This window comes from Drosophila gunungcola, assembly GCF_025200985.1.
Source record: "Drosophila gunungcola strain Sukarami chromosome X unlocalized genomic scaffold, Dgunungcola_SK_2 000039F, whole genome shotgun sequence".
Classification (NCBI taxonomy): domain Eukaryota; kingdom Metazoa; phylum Arthropoda; class Insecta; order Diptera; family Drosophilidae; genus Drosophila; species Drosophila gunungcola.
The window spans coordinates 700,530-719,726 of record NW_026453190.1 but is presented as its reverse complement, the minus strand read 5'-3'; the positions used below and the strand labels follow the sequence as shown (position 1 = coordinate 719,726).

Genomic DNA, 19,197 nt, shown 5'->3' with positions numbered 1-19,197 from the left:
ATTAGTACCGATAAGATAGCATATGGTTTATACATTTTTATAACAAGAAATTCGATTTAATCATACTTTGCATATACGTCCCTTAATATTTTTTTCCTTACAATATTTTGGTCACCCCCCCTTTGATCTAAAATTCCATTGTTAAAGTTGACATAAGGGCAGAAAGTAGAACTAAAATCATTTGTGCCCAGCAGCTCGTTCGACATACATATGAAAGTAAAAAAAAAACTTTCAAAATTTTGGAAGCGAAAAAACATATACATATATAAAAGTAAACGAAAACCCCAACGAAGAAGAAATCTTTTTTATCGCAAGGGAGGATCATCGCTGGTGGCGATATTCGCGAAGCATAAACGATAGTTTAGTTGCGGCGAATTGAACGCAGCGAATTGGGACCGTAGTCGTGTCGGTGTGGGCACGTGCGTGTGTCGGAATCAGCGGCTGTGTGGATGTGTGTACTGTGTTTCTCGCCGGTGTGTTGTGTTCGGCAACAAGGGCATTGTTCCGTCATTTCGACGTTGACTTTTGATGTGCAAGCATCGTCCCTTATTTCAACAGTAGCCTGCTAGCCAAGGACAAATCGCGGATAATCGCTTTGGAACAGGAATAACCGTAGGGCCAGCGCTTCGGTAAGTACAGTCAACTATAAACTTTTTATTATGCTAGTTAAACATTGTGGTCCATAAAACGGAAAGTGCGCTGCAGAAAAAAAACAAGAAACTGTGCAGGCTAGCAACAAAAAGTCGTGCTCTCGCATGCCTCTGTGTTCGTCGTATGTGTGTGAGCTTTGCGGGTGTGTTTGTGCGAGTGTGTCTGCATAAGTTTTGCGCAGAACTTATCGGGAAGAATTCAATTACCCATAGAGTAAACATAATCATTGCCTAATTCAACGGCGGCCCAAAAGGACATTCGGCTTTTTGAATCCTCATGTGTCGTTGTTTTGGGAAACTGATTTGTGCGTTAATCGATAACCCTATTGGTCTTATCGATATTATCATGAATTCAAATAACATCTATAAGAAATTGTACTATGTTTATAAGAACGGCTTATTTGCAAATAAGAAAATATATATATAAAAGCTTTTCTGGTTCACTAGTTTCTAAAAAATGAAGTAAATTTTATATTACATACTACGTTTTTGTGTACGAAGTAATTGCAAAAAAAAATGTATCGATAGTTGATTATTGACTAATAATTACGCAATTTCTTCATTTTTCCAAACTCTGTAATAGCCTAATTCCATTGCCGCATTAGTGCACTTTTTAAATGTGCCTGATTCCATTGGCGCATTAGCATTTAGCTAATGCTACACCGACATGTGAGTGGCACGAACAGCTGATCTGGGTTTGTTTACTTTAGAATTTTGGCAAATCCAAAAAAATTATTTAAAATTAATGAACATGAGTGAGTTTACTAAACTCTGTAATGCTCAGCAGGACATTTATAATGCTACCGAGGCATTCGCCAACTTGGACGACAAGGAAGAGAAGCTGATTGCGTTGTTATGACGGGTTTGCAATGGAGACCACCACAGTTTCTAAAAAGGGCAAGGATCCCCGTATATATGGGAGTTATTTTATGCCAGAGATCCAGTAGTAATGCAATTTGGTAATGCGAGCAGAATTTGCAGCGTGCGCTCTAGGTTTCAGTCATTTTATAAAAAATAGATTTTATATTGAAAAGACATCAAAAATTGCGCCAACCTTGCATATAGAAAACCGCTGTTGTAGTGGTGGCACGAACAAAATATCGTTAAACATCGGTATTTTTCTAAAAACGTTCGGGGCGAATGGTTTTTAATCGCATTTAATAATCGCATTTATTTTAAATGCGGCATTTAGCCTTATGGGATTCCCTGTGTAAATAAATGCGCATTAGGCTAAATGTGTTTTAATGCGCCAATGGAATCAGGCTATAAGAATCGAGTTATAATTGATAAAATACCTTTTTGGAAATAGAATGATAATCGATATCTTTTTATGTGCAATATGCCATGCCTATGAACCTATCAAAAGTAGTAAGCGACTATCCATTAATTATTTGCAAATAAAGCGTACCTATGATCCTAGTATCGATTTGATTACCTGATTACCTTACAAACTCACTGATTTACAATCATTTCAAAGGAACACATTGAAAGAAAAATCAAAAATTACTTTTTAGACTTCTTATTAGGATTGATTTGGGAATAAAACCGAATCCCATTACTGTTCTGATACCGGTATCGCATCAATAAGCGGCAAAGCTGAAAGCGCCATCTGTTGTGTTGCAATGACGTCACCAATTATAATTGACATGTCTGTACAGAGTTACCTGATACTTGTGGCTTGGTATATGCCCAACCAAGAGGAAACGTTGTGGTCCTAAACTATTGGATACCCATTACTCAGCTTACATATTTCAAAAGAGAAACCAGAAAACCATCGTGTTTTAACTGGCGCCATCTGCCACACTGCATTTAAAACAGTGCAAGTAAGGAGCGAGCAGCATCTCAATCCCCGCTAGCAGCGGCTCTAAGAAATGCAGAGCAGTAGCAGAGCACCACACAACCATGATGCAACTATATATATTGGTCATTTTAGCTCTGCTGAGGACGATAAATTGATCAGCTCTCTCCGCTCTTAGAAGGACAAACGCTAGAAAGAGATAGCACGATTTGCACGTTTGACAAACGACCGGCAAAAAAAAAGTCCTCAGAAAAAAGCAGCTTAGCTCGTTTAGATCACCTTATATAGTTGCATCATGGATACAACGAATGTAAAACCGCTGTCGGCACAAAGGCATTGACAAGTTTCCCCGTGCAAATCATTCAAACAAATTAAGTGCGAGTGAACAATCAGCAATTACAAAAATAGTCCAATATGTTTATTTTAATATTTAGAAAAATATCTATTTTAATACCAAGTTTGTGATAATATGGTGATAAATATTTCTCTATTTTGATTAAAAAATTTGCGCTTCATTGATGCCTGCCTTTTGTTGAGCTGTATTCCAATAATCGTCATCGAAAAATAAGTAAATTATATACCTTCAATGCTCAACCTTCTTAACAACCTAAACTTGGTGTAATTGAATCTTAAAAAGTATGTTTTCGCCAGACGTATCAGGATTGCCAAACCTATTTGCTATAAAAACACCGCAGCAACAAATCGGACAACGTCTACATATTTTAATAAAAATGGAAATATATTGGAAACTTTTAACCCGCCGAAAACAAAAGGTGAATGTGCAGTGTGAATGCTTTTAGTCTTTTTTATCATTCTTTTGAAAGTATGAAATTTTTGTCTAAAAAAATCTGGAATAACTAAATTTAGATTATACTGAGTAATCCACAAAAAATATGGGTGAATATTTTTTAAATATTTTTTTTTTTATTGAATAGCACCAACATTGAGGTTTATTTGTGGAACACGCAAAATGGGTCGAAATCGATGTGGTGGAAAATGAGAACTTTTATCGAAAAGTCATATTTTTAGATGAAGCTCTCGGTGGCTACGTTAAACAAGCATTTGGAGAAATCAAGCATCCACAACGAGTGACTGTTTGATGCGGTATGTGGTCATGCGGCTTCATTGGCAAGTTTTTCTTCGAAAACAAATCAGGAGCCGCCGTAACCGTCAATGGTGACCGCTATCGCGTGTGTTGAAAGTTTTTCTTCCCCAAAATGGGAGTATTAGACATGTACGACATATGCAGGTCGGTTCTACGTGCCACACAGCCAACGTAACAGTGGACTTCTGCGCGGTATATTCGAAAATCGAATAGTCAGCCGAAAAGGCGATGTCAACTGCCCTCTTCTCACCTGCGAGTTGACCCCGTTGAACTATTTTTTGTGGGGTGCCGTCAAGGTTATGTCCTATGGCCACCATCCTAAGGCGATTGACGTCCAAAACACTAGATTAAAGTCGCCATTGAAGACCATAACATCAAAAATGCTGTGAAAAATTCGGTCGACCAAATGACCTACTGCAAGGTCTCCCGGACAACCATATGAATGATGTGATCTTCAACAAATGATCCACAATGTTGGGGCTATTAAAAAAAAAAGATATTTGAAAAATATCCACGCGCGTTTTTTTAGCCATTTTAAAAATCAACCGTATATCTAAAGAGTTTAAAAGCTATCCGAACAGCAACAATATATAAGACAAATAGAAAACGTAGAAACGTATTCTCTGTCGTTAGATTCTTTAAACAAACTTAAGTCAATCTGTGGAGATTTTTATGACACCCGAAACGAATTTTTAACTCTTTTTTTTGTTAAAATATTTTGTATACCAGTAAAAGCTATTGTTGTTTTAAATTTAAGTCGATTACTGATCCGAATTCTTCAGTTCGAATTGGTTTCGTGGTAGGACAGTAAAATAACAGCAGCAATTAAAACAGCAATGTTGATAGTTTTTTTTATTTATTTTTAAAAGCTACAAAAATATTTGATTTGTTTTCAGCTTAATATGTGTAGTAGTAGTATAGTTTCCATTGTTATATATCCGTAAATATTAGAAGTGGTTGAATTAAAAAGAGCGTAGCATTCTGGTCGATCCGACTTAAATATTAAATATAAAGAGAAGGGTTTTGAGAAAAGTTAAAACCCAACAGCATTAAAACTGATGAAACAGACAGCCGGGTTTGCTGATAAAGATGAAATACATTTTATTTTCGGGAATACGGCTTCTGCCTTCTACGATGTAGTAACATCAATTTCCATATGGTTTCCAGTTTTTCTTAACAAACGAGAGTTACAGTTCTTAAGGGGGTATTCTGGTCAAGAAGCGTGAATTTTAAGCAAGTAAGATATAAAAGAAATGAAAAACATTTTTAGTATACAATTTTTTATATGGTTTTAATTAACATTTTAAGAATATAAAAAAAAAATAAAAAAGAAAACCCAATACTCGCCGAGACACTGGACTGTGAAGTTGGAACTTCAAAAAATGGCTGCGACATAGTTGACATGATATCAGCCCTTGTAGAGATCGGAAAGAAAAATCAAACGAATTCTTCAATAGCAAAGATGCCGTTATCGGGTTGACTACTTTCAAAAACTAAAGATAACAAAACGGCATCGACTTGAAAACAAAAAATGTTTTTTAATCAATTTATTCGACCTATTTGAATATTGTATAAACACTTAAAAGAGAGTTGTATAAACTAGATATTTATTAAATTTAAAAGGAATCAGATCAGTAGAACTTGAATTATCATGTCAACCACCTTAAAAAAAAGTTGTTTTCAGAAAAACGGCTCGGACGCCACGTCACAAAATCGGCTGTATCTCCTAAAATAGTTCGAATTTTAAAAAATCATTTAACGGAAAAAATTTTTTTTTTTCAAAATTGTAGACCAGAATACTCCCTTAATGCGTAGCAACCCTCGAAAGGTAAACTTCATCCTCCTTTCGGTTTTTTTTTGTCGATCACGACGACATCTTCGCGCCTTTGGAAGTCTTAACTTTGTTATATACTAGGGGAATTTCGCAGTATACAGTCCATGTGAATGTATCTGTAAGGTTTCTGAGATCTCCGAGTTGGGCAAGAATTCCGATTGAGAATTGTGTCTTTCGTTATACAACTAAAAAGAGCTTACTGTGAAAAATTGTTCATACGTTCCTTGCAAAAGTTAGTGAGTGGGTAATTATTAAGAAATGTTAACCTCTAAAAGCCTACAAACAAAATTGAAGAACTTTAAAGAACTGAGCAGCAATGTTTAACTACTATGTATGTATGTACAACATTCGGTTGAATGGGTTCAGTGGGATCCGATCGTACTATATTATTATCTATATTCTTGATCAGCCAACAATAGAGACGATTTAGAATTCTCGGTATTTTCGGAATTTTTGATCCCGGGCAAGGGTCGTATTAAGTTTGTATTTCGCATGAACAGATTTTTTTGCCTTCTTTGTGCCGTCTGTTCGTTAGATATTTGCTTTGGCTAGTTTTCACATACTATTCCAAAAAGACGATGTGTGTATCTACATCATTATTTACGCTTGGATGTGTATATTGCTCTTTTTTTTGTGTTCCGTGTTGTGTAACTCGCTTTAAAAGCGCAGTCAGGTAGAAGAGTTTTGAAATATGTACGTATTTACTCTTTTTAATATCGCTCAAGATCGCAGCATTGTAAGTTTTTTTTTTGGTTTCTCTGCAAAAGCAACAACAGCAAAAAATCGATCGCCCTGCGACACTAATACACTTTCACTTGGCCACCGCCACACGCACACTAATGCAATTGCGGCGAATTCACTTCGCCGTATTTTAATGCGCATTTCACTTCGCGACAACACTTTGTTTTCGTGTTTTTCGTATCCACTTAGGGGAGTGCTTTGTTGTTGTTAGTGTGCCCGTGAGTAGCATTGCCCGCATATCGCACTATCGATAGTCGGCTGGGCTAAAATACCGTGTTCTAATTTATTTATTTTTAAATGGTTAAAGGATTTAGGTGAATGGGAAAATAAATAACACGGTTAACTAACAAACGGCTTGTACTCAAAGAAACAAAATCGTGTGCGTAATTATTTTAAGAAGGATTTAATTTAGTAGATAGTATCGATTACTTGCTATCGCATCAGCCCGTATTCGGATTCGGCGCCACAACAGTTGTTGTCATTCGATCAACGACGCCGTGAATTTTACATGTGTGTTGCCTTTTATTTATCTTTCAATCGAGTTTTGGGACACAGTTTCCTGTTTCCAGGCACATCAATAATGACAATCTAGTTAATGTGTTCAACATTCGGTGAGTGAAGTGTGCGTGTGCGCTTTAGTGTCAGATCTGGAGAGTTAGAAAACCCTTCCATGCCCTACTTCATCGCCATCATCATCCTGCTAACCCTTGTAATAACCCCTAAAACCCACAGAGGAGTCGGATTCAAACGAGACGCCTCGACGCCAGTGCCTGACGTTCCAGAGTCACCATGTACGATAGCGAGGACGATGTGATGGAGGTGGAGGGGTCCGAAGCCGCCTACGAGGCGCAGGTCAAGGCCAAGCTGGAGGAGATCCGCTCGTGCGTGCCCTTCATCCAGCGTGTGCAGAATTCCTACCAGCATAATCTCTCCAAGGTGCAGTGTCAGCGGCTGAGTTCGCTGGTCGGTCTGCTGGAGCGCGAGTAAGTGACACGGACCTAGAGTCGACCACACCAAACTTGGCTATTAAAAATCCAATCCTCCCTTTTTCTAGCAATGTATCCATGAGCACGCTAATGAAGATCGAGCGGATCATCGACAAGCTAAGGACTAAGTTTGAGCACTTGATTCTGGACTCTCCTAGGACTCAGCACAAGGCATTCATCGATATGGGTGACCAAGCCGAGATTGAGTCCGTCTCGTCGACTTCCTCCCAACAGTCAAGTACGGCCGCACGGCCACCAATACGTGCGAAACAGCCGCCTCAGCCGAAAAAGGGTAACAAGTCGAGTGGCTCACCCATCCCAGCAGCTGCCACCAAGTCCAAGCCAGCGCCTTCAAAGGCACAGGAGCCGGCGTCCTCCGGCTCCAAGTCATCAGTAAAGACTAAAGGCTCCTTAGCCAGCCCTATGGCATCTGGTTCCTTGGCCAACCCAAAGATATTCGGTTTCTTGGCCAGCGCTAGCCCAAAGAATCCCATCGCAAAGCCACCAGAGGTGGTGCAAAAACCCGCCTCAGCTCAAGTCCCTGATACGGGGGTACCAGCCATTCCAGCTCCGCTCAAACTGAAATCTGAACCGCTGCCCAATGCAGCTGGCAATCGCGGAGTGCTGAGTGCCATGCATGAGGCTCGCATGGAGGAAAAGAAGCAGCGGGCAAACCACCAAATAATGACATCGCCATTAACCAAAGAATTGAGCGCTGCTGCTGCTTCGCCAGAGGTGGACTTCGTGCGCCGATCTATCCCGCAGTTGACCAGCAGTATGCCAGCTGCCAATCTGGGGCCTTCAGACAAGCCGGATTTTATGCGCCGGAGCTCACCGCTTTTGCTGCCCATTCCGCAGCAGGAAGCCCCGCCAAGGCTGTCCGTAAAGGATGCAAGCCAGTCCTTGGCGCTTAAGGAGTCACCCAGCCCTTCGATTCTCTCGAATACTCTGGAGGAGGCACGCAGAAAGTTGGCCGCCTTGAAAGGAGGAGTTGGATTAGGATTGGGGCAGGATATGCCGCCGCTTTCCTCTAACATAAACGATCCGCGCGGCAAGAAGAACTTAAGCCAGCCGCCCAAGCCCAACATCAACAACAATAACAACGCCGAAAGCTTGCCACCGGTGACTCCGCCACCCAATATGCGTACACCCTCGCCAATTCCGACACCTCCGAGCATGAGGATCGCCACATGGCTCCCGTATTCAAACATTCCTCTAGAGACTGGCTGCTTCAATGCTCCTGCCCAGCAGTACAGCTCGGAGTCTGCGGGAGATGTTCGGTCCTATGGAGCTGGTTCAGCAAGGGAACCGAGCCATGATCCCAGACGCTTTAATGGCACCGAGTCCCGAGAACTACGTAATCCTCGCACCTGGCAGAACAATCCCGCCCATTCGCAACAGCAGCCGCAGCAGCAGTCGCACCAGCAGTCGCATCAGCAGTCGCATCAGCAGCCGCATCAGCAGCTGCATCAGCAGCCGCATCAGCAGCCGCATCAGCAGCCGTCGCCACAGCCAAATCAGATACCGCCGTATTCCAGTGACCCGCGTCGTAACACAACCATCTACAAAGGCTTCGAAGAAGCCAATGGTTGGCAGTTGACTAACACTAATAATAATATCAATGTTAACGGGAATGGAAATGGAAGTGGAAATGGAAATGGGACCGTTCCCAATGCCTACAACAAGTCCAACTGGAGAGGCGGTCTAAAGGTAAAAGGCGGGCCCACTGCCAAAGGCTTTATGTGCAATCAAAATGGAGGTGGAAACGCATGTGGCTTTAATGGCACGTCCAGCTTCAGAGGCGGATATCGTGGAGGTCACAACAACAGCACACGAGGTGGTGGTAATCACAACTCGCGTTTCGAGCGACCCAATGACACACATCGCACCTACAAGGAGCACCGCAAGGCCAAGGCTCGTGCTGAGGCGGAGGCCAAGGCCAAGGAGGCAGAGCAACTGCGCCAGTTGGAAGCGGACATCCAGCGTGAACTGGATGCTGAGGCGAAACAGCGCAGGCTGCTTGCTGCCGAGAAGCAGCGAAAACTGGAGGAAAGTCAGGCTGCTGCAGCGGCGCCAGTGGCGCCAGTGGCACCAGTGACACCAGTGACACCAGTGACCACCGAACTGGACACATCCTACCGCAACTGCTCGCTTGGCCTGTTGACCAAAAAGCTAGACTTTCGGATTCCGAAGAAAACAACGACCACCCCAACCACCCCAACCACCTCAAACCCAAACACAAACCCAAACAAGAACCAAAACACCAGCCCAAGCTCAGTCAATGGGGATGGGGATAGCCTAAGCAGCTCCTCGAATTCCCTTACAAGCAAATCATGTGATGCCAAGAAGGATAAAGATACTGATAGGCATAAGGATAAGGTTAGAAATTTAGATAAGACTAGCGATAAAGACGACAAGGTCGAGAAGGGCAACGATAAGCCGGCTAACAACGTGGAGAAGTCCAAGAAGCATCACAAATCGCAAGATAAGAAGTCCGAAAAGGAGAAGAATAGATCCGGCAAGAAGGAGAAAAAGAGGCTGGACAGGGAGACGGAGAAGAAGTCATCCGTAGCTGTTGACAAAACCCGTGAGCTCGGGGATGCTGAAAGCGTGATCAGTGTGGACAGCTCAGAGAATACAGACAACTTGGAGAACGAACCGCCCGCCAGCGAGGCAAATGCCTCTCCTGTTCCAGGAGACCCAGCGCTTAGCGCTCCCGACAGCCAGCTAGTCCAGCCGCCGGACGAGGAGCATCTGGGCATCCTGGCCAAGATCCGAAAGGCGGTGGCAGCAAGCAAGCCTTCCGTTTCGGATGCGCCAACTCTACCGGCAAATGGTAACGATAGTGAGAATCAGGATCCCTTCGACAAATTGAACAAGATGAAGAAACCGACGAAAAAGCGAGGAACTTCCACTTCAGAGGCAAAGTCAACTAGCGCCAAGTTCGATGATGATACTGCCACTACTACTACTGTTCCAGGCAAGGAAAAACCCGTAGAGAAAGGCGAGAAAGTACAAGTTAAGGCGGAAGGGGAAGAGGGTACAAAACCGACCCCCAAGCTCTCCAAGATGAAAATCGTCGTTGGTCCCAATGACACTTTGATGGTGGTCAACGATGAGAAGGAGCCCAAGATCAAGAACCACAAACCGACAGCACTGCTGTTTGAGGATGAGCACGACGACGAGGAGGTGCCCGGTCCCTCGCCTCAAATTCTGCACCGTATTATGCAGCGGCGCAACTCCATGGCTCCCACGGCCAGTAAGCCGCTGGTGAACAAGGAGGAGATCTCGACCAGCCTCCTCTACGAGGATCTGCAGGAGCAGAGGCGCAAGTCCCAGAATGCCCGCAGTCTTGCCAACATGTTTGAGAAGACCAATGACAATTGTACCGTGTCCACGCAGAATATTATCACCGGCAAACGTCGCACCCGCGGCCTAGAGGCCTCCTTCAACGAGACGTTGCTGAGCCGGAGCTGCTTTGGCCTGGGACAGATCAATAGACCACGGGCAAAGGCCACGAATAGGGGCACTTCCATGGCGAAGACTCCTGCTCCTGACGCCGCCAAACCAGGAGACGATTCTTTGAGTAATGATGACAAAGTTGTTCCGGCCAAAAATCGTAAGCGCAAAAGGCAAGCTGATGCTCCAGATGCTTCAGATGCTCCAGAGGAGCCGAAAAAGGCACGTTTAGACAACAAGAAGGAGACCAAGGAGGTAAATGGGGATGGGGATGGGGATACAGCGGCTGAGCAGCCGGCAAAGCCCATTATAGACGTGGAGGACAAATCCCCCGTGATCCCAGCACCACCCAAACCTCGCACGAAACCTCGCATTAGGCGCAACGAACTAGACAAGCTGAACGAGGACATTGCCCAAATGTACTACGGCCAAGATGTGCTGCGGGCCACCGGACGACGGGCCTGTACCCGGCGTTCCCGCACTCCCTCGCCGCCGCGATCCTCTACTCGCTCGCTGCGTTCCCGATCCCAATCCCTGCAGCGATCCTCGCCAGCCCCCGAGAGCATATCATCCAGCCGCCTGTCCGTGGCTAGTCCGATTTTCATCCGAAATGTGGCGCGACGGGGCAAAGCCTTCAGTCGTGGCGGTGGCATCACTAGAGCCTCGTTCAAGGCATCGTTGCCGAAGACCAAGCGCTGCAACGTAAGGATCAAGAGATGTCTGGCCCTGGAAGAGCTAATCAAGAAGCCAGATCAGAAGCCAGATCAGAAGCCAGTAAAGGACAGCCTGCTACAACAAAAGAAGAAGAAGGACAAAGGACAGAAAAAGGGTGTTCGCAACATAGATCCCGAATGGCACTCCAAGTCAAAGGCCAACCTCAGGTGCGTTGTCTGCGCGAAGCCAATCCGCAGGAGCTCCATCTGTCACTACATGATGGAGCACAAGGAGCACTTCGCCGCCCGTTTGCCACCCGGTGTGCTGGACGAACTGCGAGCCGGACGCGGCAATCGTCCGGAGTACTGGCATGGACTGCGCTACAAGAAGTACTACTTCAAGTGTCCGTTTTGCGACACGTCCCTCCTGCGCGGCCCACAGGGCCTGGGCGATCACCTCAACTCGCACCTGGGCGAGCCGCGTCAGCAGTGCTCCCACTGCAACTATCCGCAGAGCTACCAAAACAAGATACACCAGCACACCGCGTCCTGTGGCCCGGGTGCCAAGCCCCTGACGCATCCCAAGAATGGCCGACTCCCGATGACGGTGCTCGTGTGCCATCTCTGCCAGTTCGTGCAGCAGAGCAAGGAGAACATGGACCGGCATCTGATGAAGCAGCACGACCTCACCAAGCAGCAGCTGTTGAGTGTGAAGCTGGAGAAGGTGCTGCTCTGCACCACCGAGGGCGTGCCAATGGCGCGGTCAGGACGAAATGAGGATGACACCACCGCCGCCGTCCAGCCAAGTATAAGTGCCAAAGGCAAAGCGGCCAGCTCAGCCTTATCGAAGGCAAAGAGTTCGCAGCAAAAGAAGGTCAAGATCCAATTTAAGAATATGGCCAAAAAATCGGCGAAACGGGTGAAGCAAGAAAGGGAAGAGGCACAGAAGGAGGTGGGTCTAAATTTGCCGGAGCTGCCGCAGCCACCGCCGGAAAAGGAGCCCGTACTGGTGGTCAACGAGTGTCTGATGGATGTCGAAATGGACGCGGAACTGGAGGCAGGCCTGGACGAAGAGCAGGCCATGAACAACATGAGCTTGATGGTGGACGAGAAGCCTGCGGTGCTGCTGGAACAGGAGGAACCAGAGATAGTCCCTGATTTAGTACCAGAGCCACCAGCTCCACCTCCCATGGAGGTAGATATAGATGAGGAGGAAGACGTAGATGTGGAAGGGGATGTGGATGTGGTTGATATAACGCCACCTCAGACACAACCTCAACCTGTACAGCCGGCTGCTCGGACGGTGTCGGAAGTCAGTCTGGCCGAGTTGGATGGTGACATTCTCGATGGCATTGGCAGCGATGATGGTTCTGACGTTGAGATAGAGGACAAACCGCAGAGTCGCCAACAAAACGCTGGCAAAGATCCGGTGACGGTGGAGCTAAATGGAGACCATAACCATGACCATGACCAGGACGATGATGATGATGATGATGATGATGATGATGACTTTGATGATGACGAAGACGATGTACTCACCGATGATTGGGTGGATCTGGAGACGGCCAATCGCAACTGCAAGGCCAAAAAGAGCATTTTCACGCGGTTCAACCGCTTGTGCTCGCGCTTGAAAAAGAACGCCACCCGATCCTCCGGCAAAGCAGTGGCCTCCAATGCGAGTCACAGCAGCGATGGCAGCAACGACGGTGTGCCCGATCCCGGCGAGCTGATGTCCAGAGTGCAGCCCCAAGCGACCGAACCGAAGCCGGAGAAGGCAAGTCCTGTTGCCACTACTGTTACAGCTCCTCCTCCAGTCACTCCTCCCACGCGTCTGATGTCGCAACCGAAACGGGTGGAGAACGTGGGCTTTCGAATGTCCTCGTCGGACAGAGACACAGCCTCATATTTCTGCATGCAACCGGGCTGCTCTTTCCTCTTCTCCAATGAACTGGAGGGCCTGGAGAACCACTTTGCATTGGAGCACCCAAAGGTTCGCTGGAGCGGCCAGTGTGCCATTTGTCCGGGCTTCCAGGCGATGGGCTCGAATCTCGGTATATCCGGGGAATTGCGTCACATGAGGGACGAGCACATGATGTCTCCTTCTCCGCCGTCTGTGGTGGAAGTGGCGCCGGAACCCGAACCTGAACCTGAACCTGACCCTGAACCTGCTCCCGCTCCTGCTCCTGTGCTTCCCAAGCTGAGGGTTCGTCGTTTCACTGGCGATCGTCTGGCCGAACCAAAACCAAATCCGAATACTCAAGCACAAGCAGGGGATAATCAGGCCAACGGAATGCTAAGGAATCTGCTCGCGGCGGATCCAAGGCCACCCAACCAGCAGGTGGACTTCCAAGCTGCCGGATTGGGCGAGTTCCTTTGCGCCAAGCCCGATTCACCGCCAAAGGAGCAGCCAACTGTGGACCAGCCTTTCATAATAAACTATCAGAGCGGGTTGGGTTTGGCCATCAGCCAGGTTTACAGCGGGGCTCAGATGGGCGGGGATGCAGCAGTGGTGCCGCCATCGCCAGTCGCCATGGGAATGCCTCAGCCGCCTGAGCTCAGCGCCACGGCTGCTCCAGCTTTAGCTTCAGCTCCAGCTTTAGCTTCAGCTCCAGCTATAGCTACTCCAGTTACTCCAGCTACTGCTGAGCAAGGGAATCGCTTTCGTTGCATGGCCGCCAATTGCAACTTCTCGGCCCACAAGGTGATGTTCGTGCGGGAGCACCTGAAGTTCCACATGTTCAGCTTCCGCAGCACCGACTATCTCAACTGCGCCTACTGCTCCCACGTGGCCGTCGATGTGGATGACTTTCTGCGTCACGGCGTCCTTATCCACAGCCTGGCACCTCGCTCCGATCTGGACAGCGTGACCGGACCGCCCTCGGTTAGCCAGCAGATCCGGGACATGCTCAGCCAGCGCGGTACCACGGCCACTGCCCGACTCCCAGTTGCCATCCCTCCGGCTGTCCAGCCTGTGGCTAGCGATGTGTCACCAGCATCAGCAGCAGCAGCAGCAGCAGGAGGAGGATCTGGGGCAGCTGGCGCCCCAACTGGACTGGTCTCCTTATCCGTTGCCATCACAGATCTGCTCCGACCCACTGGATACAGTGGTGAGTAAACTGGACCTATTTATTGCCCAAATAAATGAGGTGGAACATTACTAACCACTAACAAAGGGGGCTTCGTTTTCTTAAACCACATCCACTATGAAATGAGGTTGAACTTAACTAACAAGAGTGCTTGCTTTTTGTTTTTGTTTTCGTTTTCGTTTTTTTTTTTTTTCTGTTTTTTGTTTTTGTTTTTGTTTTTTGTTTTCTTAATCCTCTACAGAGGACAGACTGTATGCCTGCCCGCAGAAAGGCTGCATTGTGCGGCTGACGGAGGAGCAGTTTGTGAACCACTTGCGCTACCACATCCGCAGCAATGTCAACCAGGGTAGCGAGCAGGTGAAGTGCAAATACTGCAGCCAGACGATGCTTCCGCCGACCCTGCGGACCCATCTGCAGCAGGCTCACGCCCGGCACAGCATCTTCTGCGGCCTCTGCTTGGCCACGGCCGTCAACAGGCGTCTAATGCTCTACCATGTGCGTAACGAGCACGGCGAGGCCTTCGACCTGGCCAACCGGCAGCTGCAGTTCATCCAGCTGCGCATGAAGACCACCGATGCCGCCGTGGGCGGCAAGTCATCGGGTTTGGGTTCGGGTTCCTTGGAAGCCGAATGCTATGTGGCCATCGTGGAGCAGCCATTCGGGGGCCAGCAGATGCACGATTTTCAGCGCAAGCTGTTTGAGGAGCTGGACCTCCGCAACAAGGGCACAAAGACGGTCTTCCGAGGCTCGGAGGTGCGCCTCCTGCCCCGTGATCCCACCTTCCAAAGGCCGCTGAGATGTGGCGAGTGCCCCTTCGTCAGCACAGTGCGGACCGCCATGCAGCTGCATCTCTACAAGCACAAGGAGGAGGCCATTCACCAGGCCTACCAGCAGTCGGAGATGTCGTTGGCCGCAGGATCATCGGCTGCCATACAGCAGCAGCAGGTATCGTCATCAGATGCTGAGAAATCAAAAACAGAGAGTACTATCGCACAGAGTGGCCAGGCCACAGAGCCAGATTCGCTGGTGCCCGGCCAGCACAAGGCCGTAAGACCGCCCTTCGAGTACGTGCCCGCGAAGATTCGATACCGCTGCGGCTTCAGTCACTGCGACCAGCTGCTGCCATCGGAGACGGCGCTGCGCCAGCACATGATCCTGGAGCACAAGTACTCGGAGGTTATATTCTGCCAGCACTGCAAGACGCGCCAGGTGGGCCAGGCCAGCGTGGACAAGTATCTGGCCCATTTGCTGATGCACAAGCGGCACATCTTCCAGTGCGGCGCCTGTACGCGCTACAACACCAAGCGCATGGTCATCGAGCGGCACATCCAGGACCGCCATTATACCCATAATGTGGACGTTGTGGTGCACCGGCACAGTGATGACGGCACGATCTCCGCCCGCTGGCTGAAGACTCGTAAGTGATGGAGATCACTAGATCACCTAGCATTCGTAAAGCCAACTCACACATTCCCCACCCCTCCCCCCATCTTCTGCAGGCAAACTGGCGCGCCTCGGCGAAATGGAGTTCACGTGCAACCTGTGCCTGCAATACTTCCCCACGGCCGTGCAGATCATGGCCCATGCGGCGGCCGTTCACGACCGGAGATACCAGTACCACTGCCCCTATTGCCCCGTGGGCGCCAAGGAGGCCACCCAGATCATCGACCACATCCTGGCCACGCATCCCGGCTGGCGCGTGCAACCCGTACAGATCTTCCAGCGCATCGTGAGCAAGACCAAGCAGACGCTCGGCCTGTTTTGCACCATTTGCAACGAGTCGGCTGGCACTTTGCAGCGCATCATTGCGCACGCCGAGGAGCAGCACCAGTCTCGCTTTCAGTTTCAGTGTCCGCACTGCGAGTTCGGCCATCCGGGGGAGCGCGACGTGGGCAGGCATATAATACACAAGCATCCGGACAGCACCGGACTGGCGCTGGTCCAGTACGAACGCGTGGCCAACGAAATACCCGACAGCATAAGCTGGGAACTGGGTCAGCCGATCGAAATGCAGCTGCACTCTAAGGAGCCGGTGCCGGTACAGGTCCAAAGTCGGGAATCGAAAGGAAGGCGGCTGCAGGGGCCACACACCGTGACGGAGGTGGTGGACCTGCTGGCCTCGGACGACGAGACGGAGGAGGGCGAGTCGGAGCCGGATCCGGAGGTGGATGAATCGGTAAGACACATGTGACATAGGCAGGATGAATTTTAACAATACCATGCCAGTAACGAGTCGAGTTAAAGTATATACATACATAACTTGATCGGGATCAATAGCCGTCTGTCTGTCCGCCCTGATGAACGTCGAGATCTCGGACATAGAGATTTAAGATTTGACATGCAGCTTCTAATCATGCCTATACAGTGCAAGATTATTTCAAAATTTGGCCATGACAACTCTAACGTCCACAAGTCGAGAAACTCTGTCATGTCACTCTGGGTCATGGGTCATGGGTCATGATAGAGGCCAGTTATTGGTAGGTTAATCGTTTGGCAGTCAATATCTATCGACACACCAAAAATTGTCGAAATTAAACCATTGTTTTAGAAGTTATTGGAAAATTGAGGTTTGAATATGACAGAAGCAGATGGCGCAGATGGCAGATGGCGCCACTTAAAACCCCTTTTTTTTCTGAAGGAATAATTATTATAAAATTCAAAAGCTGCGTCACGCATTGAAAAATTCATTTTTGAAAACAAAAAAAAAAAAAACCGTTTTTAGCGAAAATTGAAACACAAATTTTGATTTGTCATCTATTTTCTCCAAATTGCGTAATTTAATAAATCCTTCCGATTTAAGAATAGTGTTAAAGTGCTTATAGTGTTGATTAATTAATTTAATTAATTTAATTTTGCCAAACAAAATCAGAGAAAGGACATTTACTTGGCAGATAATTGAGAATTACTAAAATGTTTTTAGTATGTGTGCTTTTAGATAAGGTCTTGATCGTTTTTGTAGTACATTTCCCGAAAGTAAACTGTTTTTAAGTGCAAATGCATCAATCAATTGGAATAGCATCAACCAACCCCTACTATCTCATCCGTAGAAAATTGTGGAGTTCGCGTGCACGCACTGCAACGAGACGAACAGCAGCCTGCAGGACCTGCGCTCCAAGCACTGGGCCCGCCACCATCCCGACCAGCCCTTCTACTTCCGCGTCCAGCCGCAGCTGCTCTGCTCCGAGTGCAAGGAGTTCCGCGGCAACGCGAAGGTGCTGCGCGACGAGCACCTGCTGACGGTGCACTCCATCCGGAACATCGTGGCCGCGGACATTCGGCGGCCCGAGGAGTGCGCCTATTGCGACTACCGCTACCACACATGGCATGATCTGGCGCACCACATCAGCCGGATGGGTCACCTGCCCAACGACCTGAAGCACGTGACGGACGCGGAACTGGATGCCCTGCAGCAGCTCAGTGCCAGCGGCAACGACGGCGGCGCCGTCAACGAGTACTATCAGTGCGATCTGTGCAGTATGGTGATGCCCACCAAGGTGGCCATTGGTCAGCACGGCCGCATTGAGCACAATAAGCCGGGGGAGCCCTTCTGCTTCCGGCAGCTGAAGGCGCCGGTGATCTACCACTGTTTCTTCTGCATGTTCACCTCCTCCGACGAGCTGACCACGCTGCGCCACATGGTGGACCACTACAGCCGCTTCCTGTACTGCCACTTCTGCACCAGCCCCCAGAAGGGCGGCTTCGACGAGTACATCCAGCACTGCTACACCTTCCATCGCGACGATGTGCATCGCTTCCGGGCCGTGCACACGTACAACGACCTGCGCAAGTTCCTCATGCAGGTGCACTATCAGTTCCAGAACGGCCTGATCATCACCAAGAGCAGTCTGCGCTATACGCGCTACAACGACGAGTCCACGATGCTCAAGCTGGACGCGGAGCTGATGGCCAAGGCCCAGCGGCCGCCAATCCCGCGGCTGCACATCCGTCTCAAGTCGACGGGCGTCCAAGGACAGCAGCCGCAGGTGGAGCTCCAGGCGTCGCAGCCAACTGTGCCATTGAAACGGATCGTCAAGCGTCGCAAGACAGTGAATCCGGACGAACTGCTTAGGATATTCCTTCAGGAGCAGCAGTCGCAGGCGCAGTCGCAGTCGCAGTCTAACCTGGGCAACGTTTCATCGACTTCGTCGGCTACTGGCACACCTTCTCAAATAAGAGGTGCTCCGCCTGCGCGACCGCCGGGAACCCTTCTCCGCCCCCTTGCGGGCCTCCAGGCGGCACAGCCAGCTATGTCGTTGACACGGATTACCAAGCGCCGCAAGACATTGAACCCGGACGAACTGCTTAGGATATCCCGGCAGGAGGAGCAGGCGCAGTCCCAGTCGCAATCGCAGTCGGTTAGAGTGGTCGATAGGTCGATGGCGGCTAACGTGGACATCGTTACTGGCACTCCTTCTCAAGCTCGAGCTGCTCCGCCCGCGCGACGGTCGGACACTCTTATTCGCCTCCTCAAACGCCGCAATAGCTATGTGGTCCACTCCGGACCCTAAAACTTCGATCGAGACAAAGACAATGACAAAGACCACATCATTATTACAAATACTTTTAATACCCATCATTATATCGGCTTGCAGCCATGATTATGTATATCGGCTTGCAGTCATGATTATACACCCTACGCGTAGTTGTGCTAGTTCCAAACTATTCAAGCATTCAAATTCAATTTTTTTTAACCTAATTAAGTACCATTATGTTTACTACATTTGTAAGAGCTTAAGAAAAAAAAAGATACAAAAAAAGTTGGCGAAGTAGTTAGGGAGTGGAGAGTAAAGGAGAGACAGATTTGGAGACTATGATATTATGTCGGCATTCGATTCGATTGATTAAACCATCATTTTAAATATGCTCAAATAATGGGTTTTGTGTG

The 19,197-nt window shown here is 48.2% G+C and overlaps 1 protein-coding gene across 3 annotated transcripts; it reads left to right on the top strand.

The window, feature by feature from the left end:
• Window positions 1–223: 223 nt before the first annotated feature.
• Window positions 224–19,175, top strand: LOC128260803 (uncharacterized). 3 transcript variants are annotated; one of them, XM_052994045.1, is made up of 6 exons: window positions 232–629; window positions 6,861–7,111; window positions 7,183–14,333; window positions 14,554–15,729; window positions 15,812–16,488; window positions 17,360–19,175. In XM_052994045.1, exons 2-6 carry the CDS (start codon window positions 6,918–6,920, stop codon window positions 18,818–18,820), a joined length of 10,659 nt encoding a protein of 3,552 aa, XP_052850005.1. In that variant the 5' UTR covers window positions 232–629; window positions 6,861–6,917; the 3' UTR covers window positions 18,821–19,175. The 3 variants fall into 3 exon arrangements, with proteins under 3 accessions (XP_052850007.1, XP_052850005.1, XP_052850006.1); XM_052994046.1 differs by lacking the exon at window positions 232–629 and adding an exon at window positions 5,923–6,739; XM_052994047.1 differs by lacking the exons at window positions 15,812–16,488; window positions 17,360–19,175 and having other exon boundaries at window positions 224–629; window positions 14,556–14,811.
• Window positions 19,176–19,197: the final 22 nt, after the last annotated feature.